Below are 21,203 nucleotides of genomic sequence, written 5' to 3' on the forward strand. Positions count from 1 at the left end.
AGCTGAATCTCACAAGGATTGTGGTAATTCGCTTTTTTTTTTTTTTTTTTTTTTACATTGGGGATTCAAATGTATTCTCAAAAAAAAAAAAAAAAAAAAAAAAACTCAACACTGCTTTTTCAATACCAAATAGCGGGGAAGTACGCGGTTTTGAACGCAGCCCCTGTATTTCAAGAAAATATCTTGGTCACAAGACTTCTGGGAAAACATTCAGTGCACGGACAAGACTAAAAGTTTAACTTTTTGGAAGGTCTGGGTCAATGTGGCATAAGTTACACCACGTTTCAGAAAACCACTGTCCTAGTGTGATGGTCTAGAGCTTTTTCTGCTTCAGTATCTGGAAGACTTGCTGTGATAAAAATTAACCATGAACTCTGCTGTGTACCAAAATATTTTGGAGAATGTCCAGCCATTTGTTAGTTACCTTAAGCAAACGGTTTCTGCAGTAGGAACTTTGATCCAAAGCACACAAGTCCACTTCCCTTTTGTTAAATTCCAGAGAAATACAACCCTAGCTAAACGTAAAAAAAAAAAAAAAAAAAAAAAAATGCAAAGCCAGATTGACAACTGAACCATCTTTATTTAAATCACAGGCACAACTCAAAGTAACATCTCAGACTATGTCAAAAAAAATAAAATATAAATAACCTGTACCTCAATACCAACCAATTAAACATAACTTTTTTCCCCCTCAGTGCATACATGCACACTATATAATTTTTTTTTGTAAATTTATTTTTAATCAGCCACATTTGCCTGAGCCGATCGGCTACCAAACAGATCTCTGAGATTTACTTCAGGATCAATGTGATGGGGGACTTTGCGCTCATTAAACAAACCAGTCAGATCAGCTTCCAGTTTGGCTCTCTGAGTGATGTTCATGCGCAATGAAAAAAGAGCATGGAGGTCTTCAACCAGAGGACGTCGATTTCGTCCTTCCAAACGTTTCTGCCAACTCTTGCTGCTTCGCTTATGTGGGTGCTAAAAGAGAAGTATTACAACTAGAAGCATGGAAAAAAAAAAAAAAGACTATTGCAGCACAAATTTTACAACATTTTGAAGATGCTGCTGACAAATTACCACAATAACTGCTTCAGTAGCTCTGAACCCAAAACATTCCTTTTAAAAGAGACTTACCTTGATTTTGGCCACATCAGGTTCATGATGTAACATGTGGCGTACAAGGCTTCGCTGAGGAACCAGCAAAAGGTAGGAGTTAAACTATAATTTTTTATTAATTTAACTACAGGTACACTAATATTCACTTTGCACAAGATGTCAACCATACTATTTTTTGACATTGTTTCTTAATGTACTTACACGCATAGCAAAAGTCTTACTGCAGCCAGGGAAGGAACAGCACTGTGAGAGCAGCTGCAGGTGAACTTTACGAATATGATGCTGCAGGTTGAAGGTTGTGGAAAAGTATGCCTGACAACCCTGACTTGGACATAGTAAAACAGGCTTCTGCAACGCATGTGTTCGCTTGTGTCTCCTCAAAGCATCACGTTTCCGAAAAACCTTTTTACATACCATACAGGAGAATGATACTGTTGACAAAATTAAGCAACATCTTTCAGAAACCAATATGGGCATTAAAGCATGCAACTTACACAAAAAAAACAGCAGCAAGTAATGGTCTTGGCAGTTCACAGGCAACTAAAACTAGTGCTACATAGTTTACCTGGGTGACTTGCCATGTGTTTGATTAAACTCCCCCAGGTGTGCACAGTGATGGGGCATTCTGTGCGAAGACACCGATAACCTAATAAAAATAATAAAAAAAATAAAATAAAAAAAAAGTCACCATAATCTGGTTTCAGAAGTGTTCTGACTAGCTTTTATTCATTCAAATATTTTTTGATGGTTTAAATAGTGGGTGAGCAGTAACCTCCCAGTAAAAAAAAAAAAAAAAAAAAAAAGGCTGTAAATAAAAAGGGCTGATCTGGCTTTAGATAAATGGCAGTTAATGTCAGAACATTTTAAAACTAATAAACCCTCACCTAAATGTCTCCGATCATGAGCTTTCCGTGCAATGTGAGAGTCAAATTTCTTTCCACAGTCGTTTTTTGAGCATCTTGTGAAACAGACACAAGTCAGACATTTTATCTATACATTTAACGGTCAAAATTCTGATGACAGGCAATTTTAGGCTGAATACAATACCTGAAACTTGAAGTACCATGAGTTGCTAGGTGCAGTTTTAATGCTCGTCGTTTCCTGAATGCCTTACAGCACTGGGGATCTGTACACTGAAAAAGTAAACCCATTCAGGACAAAGCAAAGATATTCAAAGAGTGAAATGTGACAGTAAACTAATGTGACTGTGGCAAATAGAGAAAATGTGAAAATTAACCTTGAAATATTCTTCATTTTCACTGTGCACATACCGCACATGTCTCTTAAGTTTATCAGCAGCTTGGAATTTTTTGCCACATGCAGTGACATTACACCTGCTCAAAAACAAATTTTAAAGGAGTCAAACAAAAAAGCTTGTTGCAGCTTTGCTGCAAATAAACATTTAGAAACCTACAGCTATAGCGCTCAACAGCGGTTACTTGAACTTATTGAAAAGTTCACCATAGTTAGCAAAAAGGCTCAAGTAAATGCATTATACAAAGAGGGATTAATTTAAAGTGATGACTGCTAATTATTATAGTTACTTGAAGTGTTTCACTCCACTGTGTACTGCAGTATGGCGACTCAGGTGCGATTTACGAGTGAAACTGCGTCCACATCCCACAACAACACACTTATAAGGTCGCTGAAGGGAACACACACACACACGCACACGCACACGCACAATGTACTCAGTGCAGCACAATAACATACAGGGGAAAAAAAACTGCATTTAATATAACGCAATCACTAACCGCATGTCTGACAAATTGAGACATCTTTAAAGATATTTTAGCATTCAAGCAACGATGCATCACTTACTGCGCCAGTGTGCACGGTCTCGTGCTCTTGCAAACGCCATTGGCGAGTGAATGTAGCTCCACATTCAGAATAAGCGCAGTTGAACAGCTGCACTCGCGGTACAACGTCTTCTCTCTTGATTACCTCAGTGTTCATTGTTTTAACAAAACGGTCTACATACGTTTATATGATTATTCCTTTATAGTAGACTTTTCTGTTACATTCGTTCTTTGAAAGCATCAGTTCTATGACTACGGTTACACTGGGATTCCCTTTATAAGCTACAGTCCCGCCACCTGTAGAGGGTTGTGTTAATGATGCTTGATAATAAGGTAAACAATGAGTGCGTATCTACCATCTGCTACACCCCGAAATTAACCAAAACCTAGTATGTCGGTTCCAAAACACCTGACAAAAGTTTGTTTAATCAACCCCCTAAAGGTAACCGAGAGTTAATGTGCGCACGGCGAATATCTAAAAGCGAATTAAGAAAAAAGGAAAATGTGAGTGAAAAACAGAAAAATAATAATCAAAAAGAGAATGTGTGAGTTTATTAAATTACATGATAATTATTAAATGCTAATTCACTCTCACAAATTAACCCACACGGACCTGTATGAGGATATATATATGCGCATATGAAACCAACAGTATATATGCACATAAATGATAATATATAGGCTGCATATATCGGTCTTTGTCAGTCACGTGCGTTTGTTGTGTGTGACGTCACACCTGTATGGAGAGAGATTAGAATCAATAATAATTCACGCAAAAGACACGATGTACACATGCGTAGCCAAATTCACGTACGTAAAATATTTATTTATACTTACAAAAACAATTCACATGCACAAAATAAAAATACATTTTCATAAAATACGTTTCACAAATGCAAAACACCATTTGCAAATATATAGGAGTGTACAAAAAGTTTTGAATGTTTAAAATTCACGAGTTCATCCTGAATGAAAATGTGCAAATCCTCTCTCACGTACGACTCACCCTGAATACGAGTGTGTGCATTTTTGAGACTTTCCTGCCAGAAACAGGCAACTCGTACCTCTCAGCCAATCAGATGAGAACTGTACTCGATGTCAACCACTCTGCGCTCCTTTTGCGCAGTCTAATTCCTTCAAGTGTTCCTGTTATTTTTGGCTCTCAGCCCTCTAGTTAAGGTCTATGAAAGCAAATGTTTTACACCAGGGGCCCATTCAGGAGGTTAAGTAAACTCAGAGTATTTTAACCCTGAAATTAGAGCAACTCTGGGTTTTCCATTTCAAAATGGCAGGTTTGTTAAACTCGAGAAAGCGGGGTAAGTCAAGCCTGTTTCTGAAAGAAAGTTAACTTTAACTCAGAGTCAGTTACTGTGGTCACTTACTCTGTGAACCTAACCTGGTCAGGAGCAGGTTTTATTCTCTAAACTCTGAGTTTCTGTCAGTCTCCCAACCTTTTTTTAAAGTGAAGCGGCATTTCTGGCCTTAGCATTGCGTTTCCACCCACCTATTTTAATGCTCATTTTGCATACATGCATAAAAACGATTTATGGAAACGTCAATTTATACAAAATATATTTAAAAACCATTTTATTTATCAAGTTCAAGTATGGGCAACTTTGGTCCTAAAGGCACTTGTTGTTCTTGGGACAACAAACCTCAAGAATCAAATTAGTTCATCCCTAACATAATTTAAACAACAAGGTTTGTTCAAATTACAACATGGCGGCTAATACAAGATGCTTTGCACATTTATTACTATACACTTAAATTAGCATAGACTTAACACAAGCACTTTTCTATTGAGTTACTGAAAATACACTCAGATTCTACTATAAAAAGCGTATACACAAACTAGTAGGAAACAGTATTGACTTACAGGAGTATCCGCCATGTTGGTTAGAGGAACAGACTGCGCAAAAGGAGCGCAGAGTGGTTGACATCGAGTACAGCTCTCATCTGATTGGCTGAGAGGTATGAGTTGCCTGTTTCTGGCAGGAAAGTCTCAAAATGCACACACTCGTATTCAGGGTGAGTCGTACGTGAGAGAGGATTTGCACATTCTCATTCAGGATGAACTCGTGAATTTTAAACATTCAAAACTTTTTGTACACTCTTATATATTTGCAAATGGTGTTTTGCATTTGTGAAACGTATTTTATGAAAATGTATTTTTATTTTGTGCATGTGAATTGTTTTTGTAAGTATAAATAAATATTTTACGTACGTGAATTTGGCTACGCATGTGTACATCGTGTCTTTTGCGTGAATTATTATTGAGTCTAATCTCTCTCCATACCCTGCGCCATTTTTGTGGTATCGCTTCCCGAGACAACTTGACAGACACATAATAACGCAAGAGAGATCCATGCCAAAAAGTCAAGCTGTAGAAGTACAAGAAAATCGAGAGTACACGGGACTGCAATAAATTAAACAAAGATGCCAGGGATCGTCATTTTAATAAACTGTCTTCCATTCAGGATATAGATCCGTTTAAATTAATTGCAAACCAACGGAGTGCTCTGCCGCCTACCCATTGCTGACATGTCATACTGTATATCATCAGTGTCTTAATAAACGTTGTTTTAGTTTAAACACCATTAAATCACAGTAAGTATTTTTAATTATGTATTGCAGTTTTTCTTTTTATTTCATTAGTTACATCTAATATTTACATTAACAAACTATTGGAAAGATGTTTGTATCCAAAGTATTTTACAAATATGAACATTAAATGTAATGAAAGCAACAGAACAAAACATGTAAATACTATTATGATTTTTAGTCAAATACATTGAGTGCACAGATAACAACAAAAAACATTAAATAAAATGAATACACCCAAATATAAGATATGTTGAACACAAATACAGATATTATGATAAAAGCTGAAAACCTGTAAGCATTGACTTACATTGTATTTGTTGGTTTTCCTACTATGGAGTCAGTGGTTACAGATTTTCAGCCTTCGTCATATCTTTATTAGTGTAAAGAGAAAAAAATAACCTCATAAAGGTTTAGAACCACTTGATGGCAAGTAAATAGCCAAATAAAAAAACAAACATTAAATTTGTGGGTGAAATATCTTTTCAGCTCAAACTAGTGATTGATCTAATGTTTAACTTTGAGCAAAAGCACTCGTCTCAGTTCTTTAAAGGATTATTCAGTTCAAGTAATAACTGCTTACCTTGCGTTTTGATGTACCAGTTTTGGTATTGTGAAGAACAATAAATGAGTTAACAACAAATTTTAAGTCATCCTCCATTTATTTACATTTATACAAATTATATTTTTATTCAGGCACTGAGGGAAAACTTATTTCTGGAGTAATGCTTCATATTGTTAACATAAGACAGGATGAAACATCAGCAAAACACACTCATACACACAGTGAAAGAAACAAAGCTACAAAAATGGGAAGGAATTTGCAAAGACTGTATCAATTAAGCACATAATGCTTTTATACACCTGAGCTTTTAACTCTTATTGACAACTACAGCTCTTCTAAACTACAGTTGGACATTGATTTGTTTGTGCACAACAGTCAGTTATAATCCTATGCTGTAATGTGACATCTTCACCTTCACAAGGGAGTATCATGTTGATGGGTCAGTGCTTGTTATTAATATTTTGTGTTTTTTTTTTTACTGTTTGGTACTTGAGCATCATTCTTGTCACAAAATCCATCAGACATCCTGTGTGTATCGGAGGCCAAGATGGCGGTGTGACGTGTGGACGTGGTTTCGGAGGTGTCTTCAGGAAATTGAAATAGGTCGATATATAGGCGTAAGAATACATATCTTTGTGTGTATAAATGCGTATATAAATATTTTACCACGTCACTCACCTTGCACAGAACTTTCTATGGGCAAAAAGAAAATTAACAAAACTTCTAAAGGGAGAACACGTGCGCCTACTATGGAAACTGTTGTAAGTGATGAAACTAGTATCGCTCGCTCACTGGACATAAGCTCATCGGAGAATACAGAAGACAACAACTGGTTTGACTCACGACCAGATATGAATGATCTTCTTGCAATCCCGCTTCCCGATACTCCTTTAAAGCCTGCTTCTAAGAAGGTAAAACTGCAAGACAGGGATGACAGTTCAACGGAAATTTTGATGGCGATTCAGAGCTGTCTGGAAAGTACGACCAGATGTTGCAGAAAATTTCAGCGATCGAAATAACCACTGGATCAACTGCTAAGCAGATTCAATCTTTGTCCTCCACTGTTTCCCAGCTGGTTACAGAAGTAGCAGTGCACAAGGAATCTCTGAAAGCGGTGGCTTCGGAGATTCAGGAGCTTCAAAAATCAAATAAAAACTTTAAGGTCGAAATTGGGGAAACCAAGCGCTACAGTTGGAAATGGACTCTAAAATTACATGGCGTGAGAGAGAAGGATGGAGAAGATACTCGGAAGAGGGTCATTGATATTCTCAGCAACGTAGTACCTGGCATCAGCGATGATCTCGAAGCCGCTGTTGACATTGTACATCATCTTGGCCCTAAAAGAGGGGACGGCTCTCACAGATCCATCATCGTTTTGTTTGTGCTCCGTCGTTTTCGCGACCTCGTTTGGCAATCCGCCAGAGGCTGCAAATTCCTTATCGACAACAAGTTGCGAATCACGGAAGCCCTTTTAACAGAAGATCGGGTCGCCAGAGAAAAACTGTGGTCTCTTGTTAAAAAAGCCAGAGATGACGGCAAAAAAGCATCCTTTCGGGGTTCGTTCGCATTAATAGACGGTCAAAGATACAACTATGTTGATGTGAAGTAGATTGGTCTTTCACAGGGCGATTTAATAGACCTACTATCACATCTCTGAAGATTTTTTTTTTCCTCTCTCTTTTTCCCATGACTACGATGACGTGACCTGTCATAACTTTAAGTGATTTGTCTTTTTTTCTTTATTCTGAATTGATGAGGAAATGAATAGTAAGTATGTAGTATGCTTACTCTCAGTTGATTTAGCATGTGAAAAATTAAAAAGGTTAAATAACAAAGTTCCCCGTTAAAGTTAATGATGTGCTATCCTTAAAATTGATATTCAGTTCATTTTTTCTTATATAAATACTTATATAATGTGCAATGGTGCGATTAACCTACGTTTGCGTTTAAGAATTGTTCTCGGTTATATGTTGTTCCTATCTCAGTCGAGTTTTTCGATCTAAATCTAAGAGGTATACTTTTTCTTAATATTTAATGGAATATAAGTTTAATTCATTTTGTGTTATGTCTTTAAATGTAAAGGGTTTACGTGACGCTATGAAAAGGAAAGCTGTTTTTTTGTTTTGTAAGAGCAGTGAGTCTGATATAATTCTGCTTCAGGAAACACATTCGTGTGAAATGGATGTTAAATTTTGGAAAAATCAGTGGGGCAATACTATCATTTGTAGTCATGGCTCTAACCATTCTGCTGGAGTTTTAATGTTATTTCACAAATTTAAAGGTCAAATTCTTGGGACAAAATCAGCTGATGATGGGAGATGGATTATTTTATCACTTAAACAGGATAACTCAAACTTTATTATTTGTAATATTTACGGTTGTAATTCTAGATCAGATAATAAATCTTTATTTTCTCAAATAACTTTGGAACTAAAAGAAACAATTGTTAAATACCCGGTTTCTATTATCGTTCTAGGTGGCGATTTTAATGAGTGTGTTGATAACACTTTGGATAGATTTCCTCCCAGGAACAATGATGGTCTTCATTTAAATACTAATATTTCAGCTTTATGTTCAGAATTTTTCCTAACAGATGCCTGGCGTTTTTTTCACCCTAGTTTATGTGACTTCACCTGGTCTAATAAAAATAGATCCTACCAGTCAAGAATTTATCTTTTTTTGCTCTCCTCTTCAGCTCTTCAATTTGTAAATGATATCTCTCACTCATTTGCTCCCCTTTCAGATCATAAACAAATTATATTAAAAATGTCTGGCAATTCCAATGAACTCCCAAGTTTGCATGGGTATTGGAAATTTAATAATTCCCTTTTAAACTGTAAGATTGGGTTAATTAAAACCACAGCGGTTCGAACTGTAGTTCTGCCGAATGGGCAGTATTAATAGCTATAAATGTGGGAGAGCGTTGATATTATGTGATTGTATTGTATTGCAATATGGAACAGTTAAGTGTTAATGTTAAATCAAAAGTAATTCACAAAAACTTGAAAATGAGATGATTTAATGACAATAATTCTCTATTGTTACAACAGAATTAGTTACAAAATAATTGTATAAAATGATCAAATATGAAATGATAAAAGCATATGATATAAATTGTACCCAGCTTAAATGTTAAATTAAAGTTACCAGAGGTAGAAGGAGAGACACAGGGGGTGGGAGAGAGAGACAAAGAGAACAGGCCCAGAAGTTAGCCTGACTGCAGTAGAGTAAGAGAATATTCAGAGGTGGAGAGGACCAGAGGAGGAAAGCAGACCAGGAAAGACAGGCCAGGAAAAGAAAAGAGGCAGAGCAGCGTTTTACCACCTATTTTGTATCTTTCTTGACCATGTGACTAAAGCCCAAATGTTGAGACATTCAAACTGACCAATCAACATGTGACCACATCGTAAAACCCCCAAAGTCCACATACCAGGCCCTGATCTTATCAGTATCTGCCTTTGGAGTCAGTATGGACCTTCTTGAGTCAAAAATACATGTTTTGTCATGTAAACAAACGCATATAATAATTTACCCTCTTACAGTCCTCCCCTGGCACCGTTGTGACACTTATAGAGGCAAAAGGGTGACATTAATGATGAAAATATGCTTTGTGATGTGTGCTGCTGTTATCTTCAGACTTCCTGTCCAGGCTTGTTGCAGGTATAAGATTGGTCAGTCTTTGTTGTCCTTCAGCCCTGTGTGAGAGGTTTCAATCGAATGGTGTTGCACTGCTTATATGCAAATTGTCCTTCATACCCCCACAAGAATAGGTGCTGAGGAATGCAGGGAACCCCTGCTCTTCTCTTGAAGTAGATCAGAAGACGTGAACCTTTTCTCCATGGATCCTGTATTTCAAAACAGCAAATGGCACAACAAACAGCAAAAGCAAACACATGGCATTTGTCATTGATCAAAGGATTGATGTGGTCAGTTTGAGTTCTTCTCAAGCAAAATGCCCTTAAATTAATGTCATTAAAGATATGGTCAAGATCAAGACAAAATAAAAAGCAAACAAGCTCTTTACACAATATCTGGAAATATCAAAATTAAATTGCTTTACAACAAAATCAACAGTAGCTGGTTAAGAGTATCAGCAAAATATTCAGTGTAACCAAATACAGTGAATTAAACGAATCAATGTTCAAAGACAATCACAATTGCATTTAAATGGATTAAATACAAACTAAACACAAATAACTTTTGTTGTAGAGATGTCAATAATGTTACAAAAGCAACAATAATTCAGCATTTTAGATTTAGAATCCCAATTTACATTTTGATATAACTTTGTTGAAACAAATAATCAGTAACTGGTTAAATAATCAAAAAGAAACCAAAATAACAACACAAGATGAAAAATCTATAGTTATGATAAAGTCTGATTGAAAAGACTTAAATAACATGTAAAATCTATATGAAGCAGTGTCAGACAAATGTGAATTTGACTATGTGTGTGTGAAGATTTGAAATGTTCTCTGTGTGCAGTCTTCTAGCTGAGGCTATGTGTTTGTGTAAACATGCTCGCAACAAAGGGTGGAAGTTTTACGACAGTGTGTAAAATTTAGTCCTGTTGTAACAGGGAGCCAGGATGGAATTTGAGCATGAGATGTGAATGTGATCTGGCTCAAAATACTTCCAAATCAATGTTTTTTAAGGAGCATGATAAAGTGCAATGTTTAAGGCTGAATCCTGTAAGAAAGCATTTTCATAGTTACTGCAGTTATTACACTGGAGCCACAAGGCAATTCTATACTCCTGTTTGTAGTTTAAACTGCAGCTATATTGAGGATAGCAGAGTTTACCACTTTTAGGAGATGAGACTCATCCAACATATAAACACAAGTACCTTAAAATTAATAAATTTCAGCATACAGTTAATTCCTTATTTATACATGACATGCGGTCTAGAATGCATCTGTGGCTTCTAAAACCTCAGACCTGAGTGTTTTTACACCTACAGTAAGAAAATCATGTTTTAAGGAATTACTCAGTCTATGTGTACATGTAGTATCACACAATACCATTGTGTTCTATGGAAATGAAAATGTGTATAACACAAATATAACAAATTTGGAAATGCAAACAGGATCAGCAATTGTTAACTTTTATTGCCATTAGGCTGCTAACCCACCAGCAAAGGAAGTTAACAGTTGCAGGCCTTGTATTAACAATGCAGTTAGTTCACTAAGTGTGTTATTAGAAGATGAGTTTTTGTTACATGAAGACCACTGATTTTTGCTCTTTAGTAATTTCCGTTTTCTCAGAAAATATGGTGGAGGTCTTCCCTGCCCCGAAGTCCAACATTGTTCCTCTCTGTGGCCAAACTTATTACAGGTCATACAAAGCCTGTTTTGTTTGCCTGAGGGTTGATTGTTGTGATCATCTGAGGTTTGAGGGTTTTTAAGACTCTCTAATGCTTCTACACCATGCGTCTTTGCTGCGCTATTTTGGTGCTGCATCACCTTAAGAACTGAAACAGGCAAACTCTTTCGAGCTACAGCCTCTGAACAAATCATTTCAGATTTATTACAGGTAACTTCATCTGAGAAGTGAACATGCTTTTCAATCCCACCGCTGTTAAGCATTTTGGGAGACACAAACTTCTGTCCTTTTAGCATAGCTTTTAAATCTGCAATGGTGTCTTTTTGACTTTTGCATTTTTCAGCCAGGGCTAACTGTTCAGCTAGTAAATTATCAAGCTGTAACTGGAGATCGAGAATTTTTGCCTCTGACTTCTCTACCTCTGATTTGTGAACATTAAATTCTTCACATCTAGCCTTTATAATTGAAGGTATTTCTGACATCACGTTACGCAGTCTTGAGTAGCACATGTAATTTAGCGCTTCAATTATATCACCACGTTTTGATTTCTTTCCATTTTTGCCAATTACATTCCACCATGCAAACAATGTAGAGTCTGAGCCTGTTAGCTTAAGTCCTTCTTTGCTAAGTTTGCACAATGTAGGTTCAACTTTTTCGGTCCATAAAGCAAACAATACATCACTTTCTTTAGAAATGAACCCTTCCATCCTTGAGGAGGTAATCTGAAATTTACCAAATTTAACTATTGAAACGAATTACAGTCTTTTAAATTCTGTTTCATGCAATTTGAGCAAATGGAGGAACAATAAAAGCAGACTTACCCACTCTTGTGGTTAGAAGTCCAGTTTTAATCCATTCACCAGGTCAGCTGTGAAAAGTCCAGCTAAGACCGGCTAAAGTAAATTTCAGAAAACTCACTGCAAAGGATCCCGGTTTCTTGCACCATCTGTAAGATTGGGTTAATTAAAACCACAGCGGTTCGAACTGTAGTTCTGCCGAATGGGCAGTATTAATAGCTATAAATGTGGGAGAGCGTTGATATTATGTGATTGTATTGTATTGCAATATGGAACAGTTAAGTGTTAATGTTAAATCAAAAGTAATTCACAAAAACTTGAAAATGAGATGATTTAATGACAATAATTCTCTATTGTTACAACAGAATTAGTTACAAAATAATTGTATAAAATGATCAAATATGAAATGATAAAAGCATATGATATAAATTGTACCCAGCTTAAATGTTAAATTAAAGTTACCAGAGGTAGAAGGAGAGACACAGGGGGTGGGAGAGAGAGACAAAGAGAACAGGCCCAGAAGTTAGCCTGACTGCAGTAGAGTAAGAGAATATTCAGAGGTGGAGAGGACCAGAGGAGGAAAGCAGACCAGGAAAGACAGGCCAGGAAAAGAAAAGAGGCAGAGCAGCGTTTTACCACCTATTTTGTATCTTTCTTGACCATGTGACTAAAGCCCAAATGTTGAGACATTCAAACTGACCAATCAACATGTGACCACATCGTAAAACCCCCAAAGTCCACATACCAGGCCCTGATCTTATCAGTATCTGCCTTTGGAGTCAGTATGGACCTTCTTGAGTCAAAAATACATGTTTTGTCATGTAAACAAACGCATATAATAATTTACCCTCTTACAAACGATAATTCTTTTAATGATAATATTAAAGAATTATTTTCAGGTATATTTTCCCAAAATATGTTGATAGTTATAAAACAAAATGGGAATTTTTTTAATTTAAAGCTAGACAGATTGCTATTCGAAGAAGCAAAGAGCTGAAAGCATCTAAAAACATTAAAATATGTCATCTCTTGAATGAAATGAATACTTTATTGCTAAAAATACTAACTCCAGAAGAAGAATTGCATTTAAGGGAATTAAATATTCAAATTAAGCAGGCTTATTTGGACTTGGCTAAAGGGGTGTTTGTTAGATCTAGAGCAAAATGGCTTGAGGAAGGAGAGACTAACTCCAATTATTTTTTGCTTTAGAGAAGAGAAACTGCAGTACAAACTCATTAACAGCTCTCAATATTGATGATGCCAGATGTACAGATCCAAAAATAATTTCTACTTTTGTTTCTACTTTCTATAGTAATCTTTATACTTCTGAATTTAATACAGATAGTTGTGAAAATTTCTTTAAAACAATTAAAAAAATCACATTTCCCCTATTGATGATGATTTTAAAGATATTTGCGATGCCACCTTGACACTGGGGGAAATTAAATCTGCATTATTTTCCATGAAGAAAAACAAGTCCCCTGGCGTTGATGGTTTTTCGGTTGAATTTTATATTCATTTCTGGGACCTAATACAGTCCCCTTTGCTCTGCATGTATCAAGAATGCATTAGTCAGAGAGAAATGACTTCATCGATGAAACAGGGCATTATTTCTCTAATTTCAAAATCCGGGAAAGACTCTCTGTTAATAGATAATTGGAGGCCTATTACGCTTCTTACAGTGGATTTTAAAATATTGGCCTTGGTTTTCGCGAATAGATTAAAAGTTAAGATCAATAATATTATAGGAGAAGCACAGTCAGGTTTTCTAAAAGGTAGGCACATTAGTAATAACATTAGACTTATTTTAGATTTGGTGGATTATGCTGACTTTGTAAATTCTAAAGCTATATTACTTTTTCTGGACTTCTATAAGGCCTTCGACACCGTTGAGCATGAGTTTCTTCTGCAGTCTCTCAAACAGTTTGGTTTTGGTTCCTCTTTTATTAATATAATTGAAATGTTTTATGGGATCACCAGTTCCGTCATAATTAATATGTTCACCTCACAAAGATTTTCTATAAAACGCGGTGTCAGACAGGGATGTCCAATCTCCCCACTTTTATTTATTTTGGTTACTGAATTATTATCATTGAGTATTATGCATAACCAGGATTTAAAAGGTATTTCCATTTTTAACAAGGAGATCAAAATCTCTCAACTAGCAGATGACACCACGCTTTTTTAAGAGATAAAAATCAAGTTTCTAAAGCCACTCAGATAGTTAAACTTTTTTTCATGTGCATCTGGACTAAAACTTAACTTATCTAAATGTGAAATAATGTCTTTGCATAAATGTGATGTCAAAATAATTGAAGGTATTCCAGTTAAAGACTCAGTAAATGATTTAGGCATTTACATATCACAAAATTTAATAGCCAGGCAACATCTTAATTTTAGTAGTAGATTAAAGACAACACAAAATATTTTTAATCTTTGGTTACAAAGAGATATATCTCTATATGGGAGGGTTCTTCTCTCAAAAGCGGAAGGTCTTTCTCGCTTTGTCTACCCTTCACTTTCCTTGTATACAAATGATGGTACTATTAAAAGCATTAATAAAATTCTCTTTAACTTTATATGGAAAAATAGGCCCCACAAATTAAAAAATGATGTGATATCACAATGTAGAAGTGAGGGGGGACTTGAAGCCATAGACTTCTTTAGATCTGTCAATCCATTTAGAATAAATTGGCTAAAAAGATGTTTATTAAATCCAAATTCTATTTGGTTTTTCATTCCGAATTATATGTTTAATAAAATCGGTGGTCTCTCCTTTATTTTAAAATGTAATTTATTGCATAGTAAACTTCCAGTTAAATTAGCCAGCTTTCATCAGCAGGCTCTCCTTGCATGGAAGTTGTGTTACCTCCACAACTTCTCACCCCACAAAACTATCTTGTGGAATAATAAAGATTCAGCATCTTCAGCTGACTGCAGTGTTGGTTTTCTTTCCCTTCTCTTAGTCTGTCTTGCAGAGTGTGCAGTGTCTGTCTGTGTAGTATCTGTGTGGCCCAGATGTAGAGATGGTGCTCAGTCTGGGTCAGTCTCCATCATCTCATATGCAGGTTGCAGACTGGCAATGACAAAGTAAGAAATGTATTTACAGCAAAAATATTACACATAGAAAGAATAAGTAAAAATAAATGTACTATAATGCTACATGCTTATGGAAAATCACAGTTTGAGCATAAGAAACCTAAATTGAAATTTGAAATTTGAAGCATTAAAGAGCCCATATTATGGGTTTTTGAAAATGCTCTTCCATATAGTGTGTCACACAGCTCTAAGTGAAGTGAAATGTCCAGCTAAGGCTTAAATCTGTAAGTGTACAGTGTTTAAAACTGTTGATTCGTCTATAAAAGAGTCGACTCATAGTGCTTCAAACGAGTCGTCTTGATAACGAGTCATTAGGTGTTTCGTGATGACGCGGCTACGAAACACAAGTAGTTGCGCGCGCAATCCCGGGAGATTTGAAACCTGCGGTCCCGCCCACTAACAGAAAAAAGCAACACACAGACACCGGTCGAATGAAGTCACGCTGTGCAGATGGATATTCTTGACAGTCTAATCAAAGATGAAACCTCAGCAATATAGCCCAGCCTTGAGCAGATCGAGTGCTTCTGGAAACTACATGCTTACAAAGAAGACTTCATCAGTTTGTTAAAGGAAGGATCAGTAAAGACTGTCAGAACATGGATCAGTGGATCATGAATCAGTTTCTTCCTCCATTTCACAAGTGTAAGTACGTGCGATTAAAATTATTGCCTCGTTTACTCTAGTTTGCAAATTATGTATTTATATGTGTTTTGTTACTTGTAACTGCGTGTACTGTATCAGGTTATCTCTTTTTTCTCATATCGCGTGTAAAGCCACGTTGAAATCGCGACGCGTGCCGCTTTGTTTACGGATCGTCAGCTGTTTCTACACACATGCAACGGTCAAGTTTCAAAATAGTTCAACTCAGGTTCGAGGTGAGGTGTCTAAATTGCACCCAGCAAGCTGAACTGGCGCTCTAGGCATGTGTGTTGTGTTCTCTGGGGAGGAGTGTAATGTGTGTGTGTAGCACCGGAGCAAGCTGAACTGCCACTCTAGGCAAAGGATGATCACGCCGCCCTCAACGCGATAGTAAAAACGAAAGGGACCCGTTAGTAAAGTGAGGACCGGGTCGCGGTTGAAATTGAAGACGGGGGCGGTGGGGGGGTTATTATTCGCGGATATAACTGAGGATGCTGGTGGTGAGGGAGGTGTCCCCGACACCGCTATGGACGGGCCGGCCCTGTGTGTGTGTGTGTATGCGTGTGTGCGTGTGTGTGTGTGTGTGTGTGTGTGTGTGTGTGTGTGTGTGTGTGTGTGTGTGTGTGTGTGTGTGTAAAAAGAGGAGGTTGACTGTGATGGGATAGGAGATCTCCTCGCCAGTTCTTGGACTTTTTGCTTGATAAAATAGTTAGTCGTCAGTATTTTCTAGTCCATTGTCTGTATTTACATTCACCCACTGGCAGCCAAAATCCACTATGAAGCGTGTATGCACTGTGACTACTTTTATATTGTTGATTATCTGCTGGGCATTTCACTCTGTCTCGCGCTGAAGCCTGTCAGTGTCGTCGACCAATCGCAGCAGGCTGTCATCGGTCCAATCAGCGCAAATTAGCTTCGCGCTGAGGAGGGGTTTGGGAACAAATGAATCGCTGAACGATTCATATGGGAGTCGCTGGGATAATTAGGTAAAAATAAATGCAGATTATAAGACCATGAAAGTGTTCTTTGACCTTGCATGCATATTAGACTGTTGTTGGAGACCCTCACAACCTAAATATGACCCTATTTCATGTATAATATGGGCTCTTTAACTCCCAGAAAGAACATTTACTGATAATTTACTCATCCCTTTGTCATCCAATATATTTATTATTTTTAAACTGCAGTTTTATGAAGCTACAGTCTGAAGGTTTAAAATATTTCATGTAATGTTTTCAACAAAAACCTATATTTGTTTTAGAAAAAGGACAGTCGAAAATGTAGTTTTTGACAGGGGGTGAGAAAATCAGCAAATGTAAGTTGTAACTAAGATTTAAAAAGTATTTTACAATATTTTAACAATCAATTACTTCACAATCTTAAATCCATTTGCACTATGTTGATTCACTAAGATTTAAATGCAGTTCTACCCCCAGAACTAAAGTGTTACATTGAATTAAAATAAGTATTAGAAGCTCAATGACAATTGTAAAGTTACTTAAATGTTCTTACGTACTTACCTTTGTGAAAATGTCGAGAGCATAAACGGAGATATGCCAGCAAAAGATATATTTTGCGTCTCAATACAGCAGGCCAGGGCACCCGATGCACCGCTACAGTCTGTCAATATCCTTTCTTCTGAGTGAGAAATTTAATATATCTGTCGTTGTGATAATTTGTTTACCTTTTCGATCGCGTGATTTGCTATTAACTTACAGCCCTTAACACAACAAGAACGTAACACTGTATTTACTCTGCGAAAGACGCTAAACATACAACAACTCACGTTAACTCGGATACAACACAAATGGCGGCTATGTCCCATAATGCAATTCGGTGTTTACGAGGGTGACGTCACCTGACAAAGACCGATATGTATATATGCCACATATCAGTCTTTGTCAGTCACGTGCGTTTGTTGTGTGTGATGTCACACCTGCGCCATTTTTGTGGTATCGCTTCCCGAGACAACTTGAGAGACACATAATAACGCAAGAGAGATACATGCCAAAAAAAAGGTCAAGCTGGAGAAGTACAAGAAAATCGAGAGTACACGGGACCGCAATAAACTAAACAAAGATGCCAGGGATCGTCATTTTGATAAACTGTTTTACATTCAGGATATAGATCCGTTTAAATTAATTGCAAACCAACGGAGTGCGCTGTCACCTACCCATTGCTGACATGTCATACTGTATATCATCAGTGTCTTAATATACGTTGTTTTAGTTTAAACACCATTAAATCACAGTAAGTATTTTTAATTATGTATTGCAGTTTTTCGTTTTATTTCATTAGTTACATCTAATCTTTACATTAACAAACTATTGGAAAGATGTTTGTATCCAAAGTATTTTACAAATATGAACAATAAATGTAATGAAAGCAACAGAGCAAAACATGTAGATACTATTATAATTTTATTTGGTCAAATACATTGAGTGCACAGAGAACAACAACAAAAAAAAATTAAATAAAATGAATACACACAAATATTAAGAGAAGTTGAAGACAAATACAGATATTATGATAAAAGCTGAAAACCTGTAAGCATTGACTTCCATTGTATTTGTTGGTTTTCCTACTATGGAGTCGCTGGTTACAGATTTTCAGCCTTCGTCATATCTTTATTAGTGTAAAGAAAAAAAAATAACCTCATAAAGGTTTAGAACCACTTGATGGCATATAAATAGTAAGGCACATTAAATTTATGGGTGAAATATCTATTCAGTTCAAACTACTGATTGATCTAATGTTTAACTTTGAGCAAAAGCACTCGTCTCAGTTCTTTAAAGGGTTATTCAGTTCAAGTAATAACTGCTTACCTTGTGTTTGGTTTTGATGTTTTGTTATTGTGAAGAACAATAAATGAGTTAAGCACAATTTTTAAGTCATCCTCCATTTATTTACATTTATACAAATTATATTTTTATTCAGGCACTGAGGGAAAATTCATTTCTGGAGTAATGCATCATATTGTTTACATGAGACAGGATGAAACATCAGCAAAACACACTCATACACACAGTGAAAGAAACAAAGCTACAAAAATGGGAAGGAATTTGCAAAGACTGTATCAATTAAGCACATAATGCATTTATACACCTGAGCTTTTAACTCTTATTGACAACTACAACTCTTCTAAAATACAGTTGGACATTGGTTTGTTGAGCACATCAGACAATCCTATGCTGTAATGTGACATCTTCACCTTCACAAGGCAGTATCATGTTGATGGGTTAGTGCTTGTTATTAAGATTTTGTGTTTTTTTACTGTTTGGTACTTGAGCATCATTCTTGTCACAAAATCCACCAGACATCCTGTGTGTATCTCCTCATCAGTGTCTCTCACCATCTTCAACCTCACGTGTCTCCTTCTCTGCATGTTGTTCGTCCACATCTTTAGCTGACTGCAGTTTTGGTTTTCTTTCCCTCCTCTTAGTTTTTCTTGCAGAGTGTGCGGTGTCTGTCTGTAGTATCTGTGTGGCCCAGATATAGAGATGGTGCTCAGTCTGGGTCAGTCTCCATCATCTCATATGCAGGTTGGCTGGCAATGACAAACTTAGAAATGTATATACAGCAAAAAAATTACACATAGAAAGAATAAGTAAAAATAAGTGTACTATAATGCTACATGCTTATAGAAATATGACAGTTGGAGCATAAGAAACCTAAATTGAAATTTGAACTTTTAAAACATTAACTCCCAGAAAGAACATTTACTGATAATTTACTCATCCCTTTGTCATCCAATATATTTATTATTTTTAAACTGCAGTTTTATGAAGCTACAGTCTAAAGGTTTAAAATATTTCATGTAATGTTTTCAACAAAAATCTATATTTGTTTTAGAAAAAGGACAGTCGAAAATGTACTTTTTGACAGGGGGTGAGAAAATCAGCAAATGTAAGTTGTAACTAAGATTTAAAAAGTATTTTACAATATTTTAACAATCAATTACTTCACAATCTTAAATCCATATGCACTATGTTGATTCACTAAGATTTAAATGCAGTTCTACCCCCAGAACTAAAGTGTTACATTGAATTAAAATAAGTATTAGAAGCTCAATGACAATTGTAAAGTTACTTAAATGTTCTTACGTACTTACCTTTGTGAAAATATCGAGAGCATAAACGGAGATATGCCAGCAAAAAATATATTTTGCGTCTCAATACAGCAGGCCAGGGCACCCGATGCACCGCTACAGTCTGTCAATACCCTTTTTTCTGTGTGGGAAATTTAATATATCTGTCGTTGTGATAAAAGAACGTAACACTGTATTTACTCTGCGAAAGACGCTAAACATACAACAGCTCACGTTAACTCGGATACAACACAAATGTGCCATAATGCAATTCTGTGTTTACGAGGGTGATGTCACCTGACAAAGACCGATTTCAATGCAACATTGAGGTGCATATATGTGCATATACAGGCCAAGGTCTCCTGTATTGCTTTTTTATATCCACATATAAGCCCTAAATGTACAAACAAGATATGTCTCATTTAAATCTCATATCTCACTTTGGCAACTGTCATACATTATGCCTAGCTCATATTTTCTATCATCAAGGAAATAACTAAGAACTAATTAAAAAAAACTAACAAACAAACAAAAAACATGTATGTGCGTTGTGCGAACACTTGAAATTAGTATCACATGTAATTGGCATGTTATGGAATTTAACTATTTCAAATTAGTGAGAGGAGATGGAATGCTATAATGTCTACACGTTTTCCGGAAACATTTACATTGTAAATTCTTTCTTCTATGAATATACTGGAAAAGAAGGAATTGTATAACAAATTTTTTTTATTTTTTTCTGTTCATTTTTTTTGTTTTGTTCTTGCACTATATTTTTTTCTTGCACTATTCGATTGTTCTTAAGTAAATAAAAAAATTAAATTTCTACATTTTGCACTGTAAAAAAAACTACCGTAAAAATACAGAAAAAATGACAGCAGTTCAATTTTATTTAACCCATATTTTCTGTTACTCGCTGCATTGTGGGAGCAAGAATCGAGAGACACGAGAGCACGAGAGCGAACACCATTTTTTGTACACACCCCTCACTGTAGTCAGCCGTCAGAGAAGGATACACCTCGAGCTTCTGTGGTGAAAAAGTTTTAGTTATTTTCTATATTTTATAGACCCACAACATGTTTTACTATGTAGCCTACTGTGTTAATCGTCGGTCACCACAGCCTCTGGGTGCAGCCGCATAATGCCTAGTTCACACTACAGAATTTTAAACATCG

General features: G+C 36.2%; 1 protein-coding gene across 1 annotated transcript; it reads right to left on the reverse strand.

Annotated features, from left to right (window-relative positions):
• Positions 1–620: 620 nt before the first annotated feature.
• On the reverse strand, positions 621–3,111 carry 42sp43 (P43 5S RNA-binding protein). The gene is made up of 9 exons (XM_056480339.1): positions 2,941–3,111; positions 2,664–2,764; positions 2,357–2,453; positions 2,167–2,252; positions 2,004–2,077; positions 1,685–1,765; positions 1,321–1,550; positions 1,138–1,191; positions 621–981 (listed from the first exon to the last, which is right to left on the reverse strand). Exons 1-9 carry the CDS (start codon positions 3,073–3,075, stop codon positions 739–741), a joined length of 1,101 nt encoding a protein of 366 aa, XP_056336314.1. The 5' UTR covers positions 3,076–3,111; the 3' UTR covers positions 621–738.
• Between the last annotated feature and the right edge of the window lie 18,092 nt (positions 3,112–21,203).

This window comes from Danio aesculapii, chromosome 19 (genome assembly GCF_903798145.1).
Source record: "Danio aesculapii chromosome 19, fDanAes4.1, whole genome shotgun sequence".
NCBI lineage: Eukaryota > Metazoa > Chordata > Actinopteri > Cypriniformes > Danionidae > Danio > Danio aesculapii.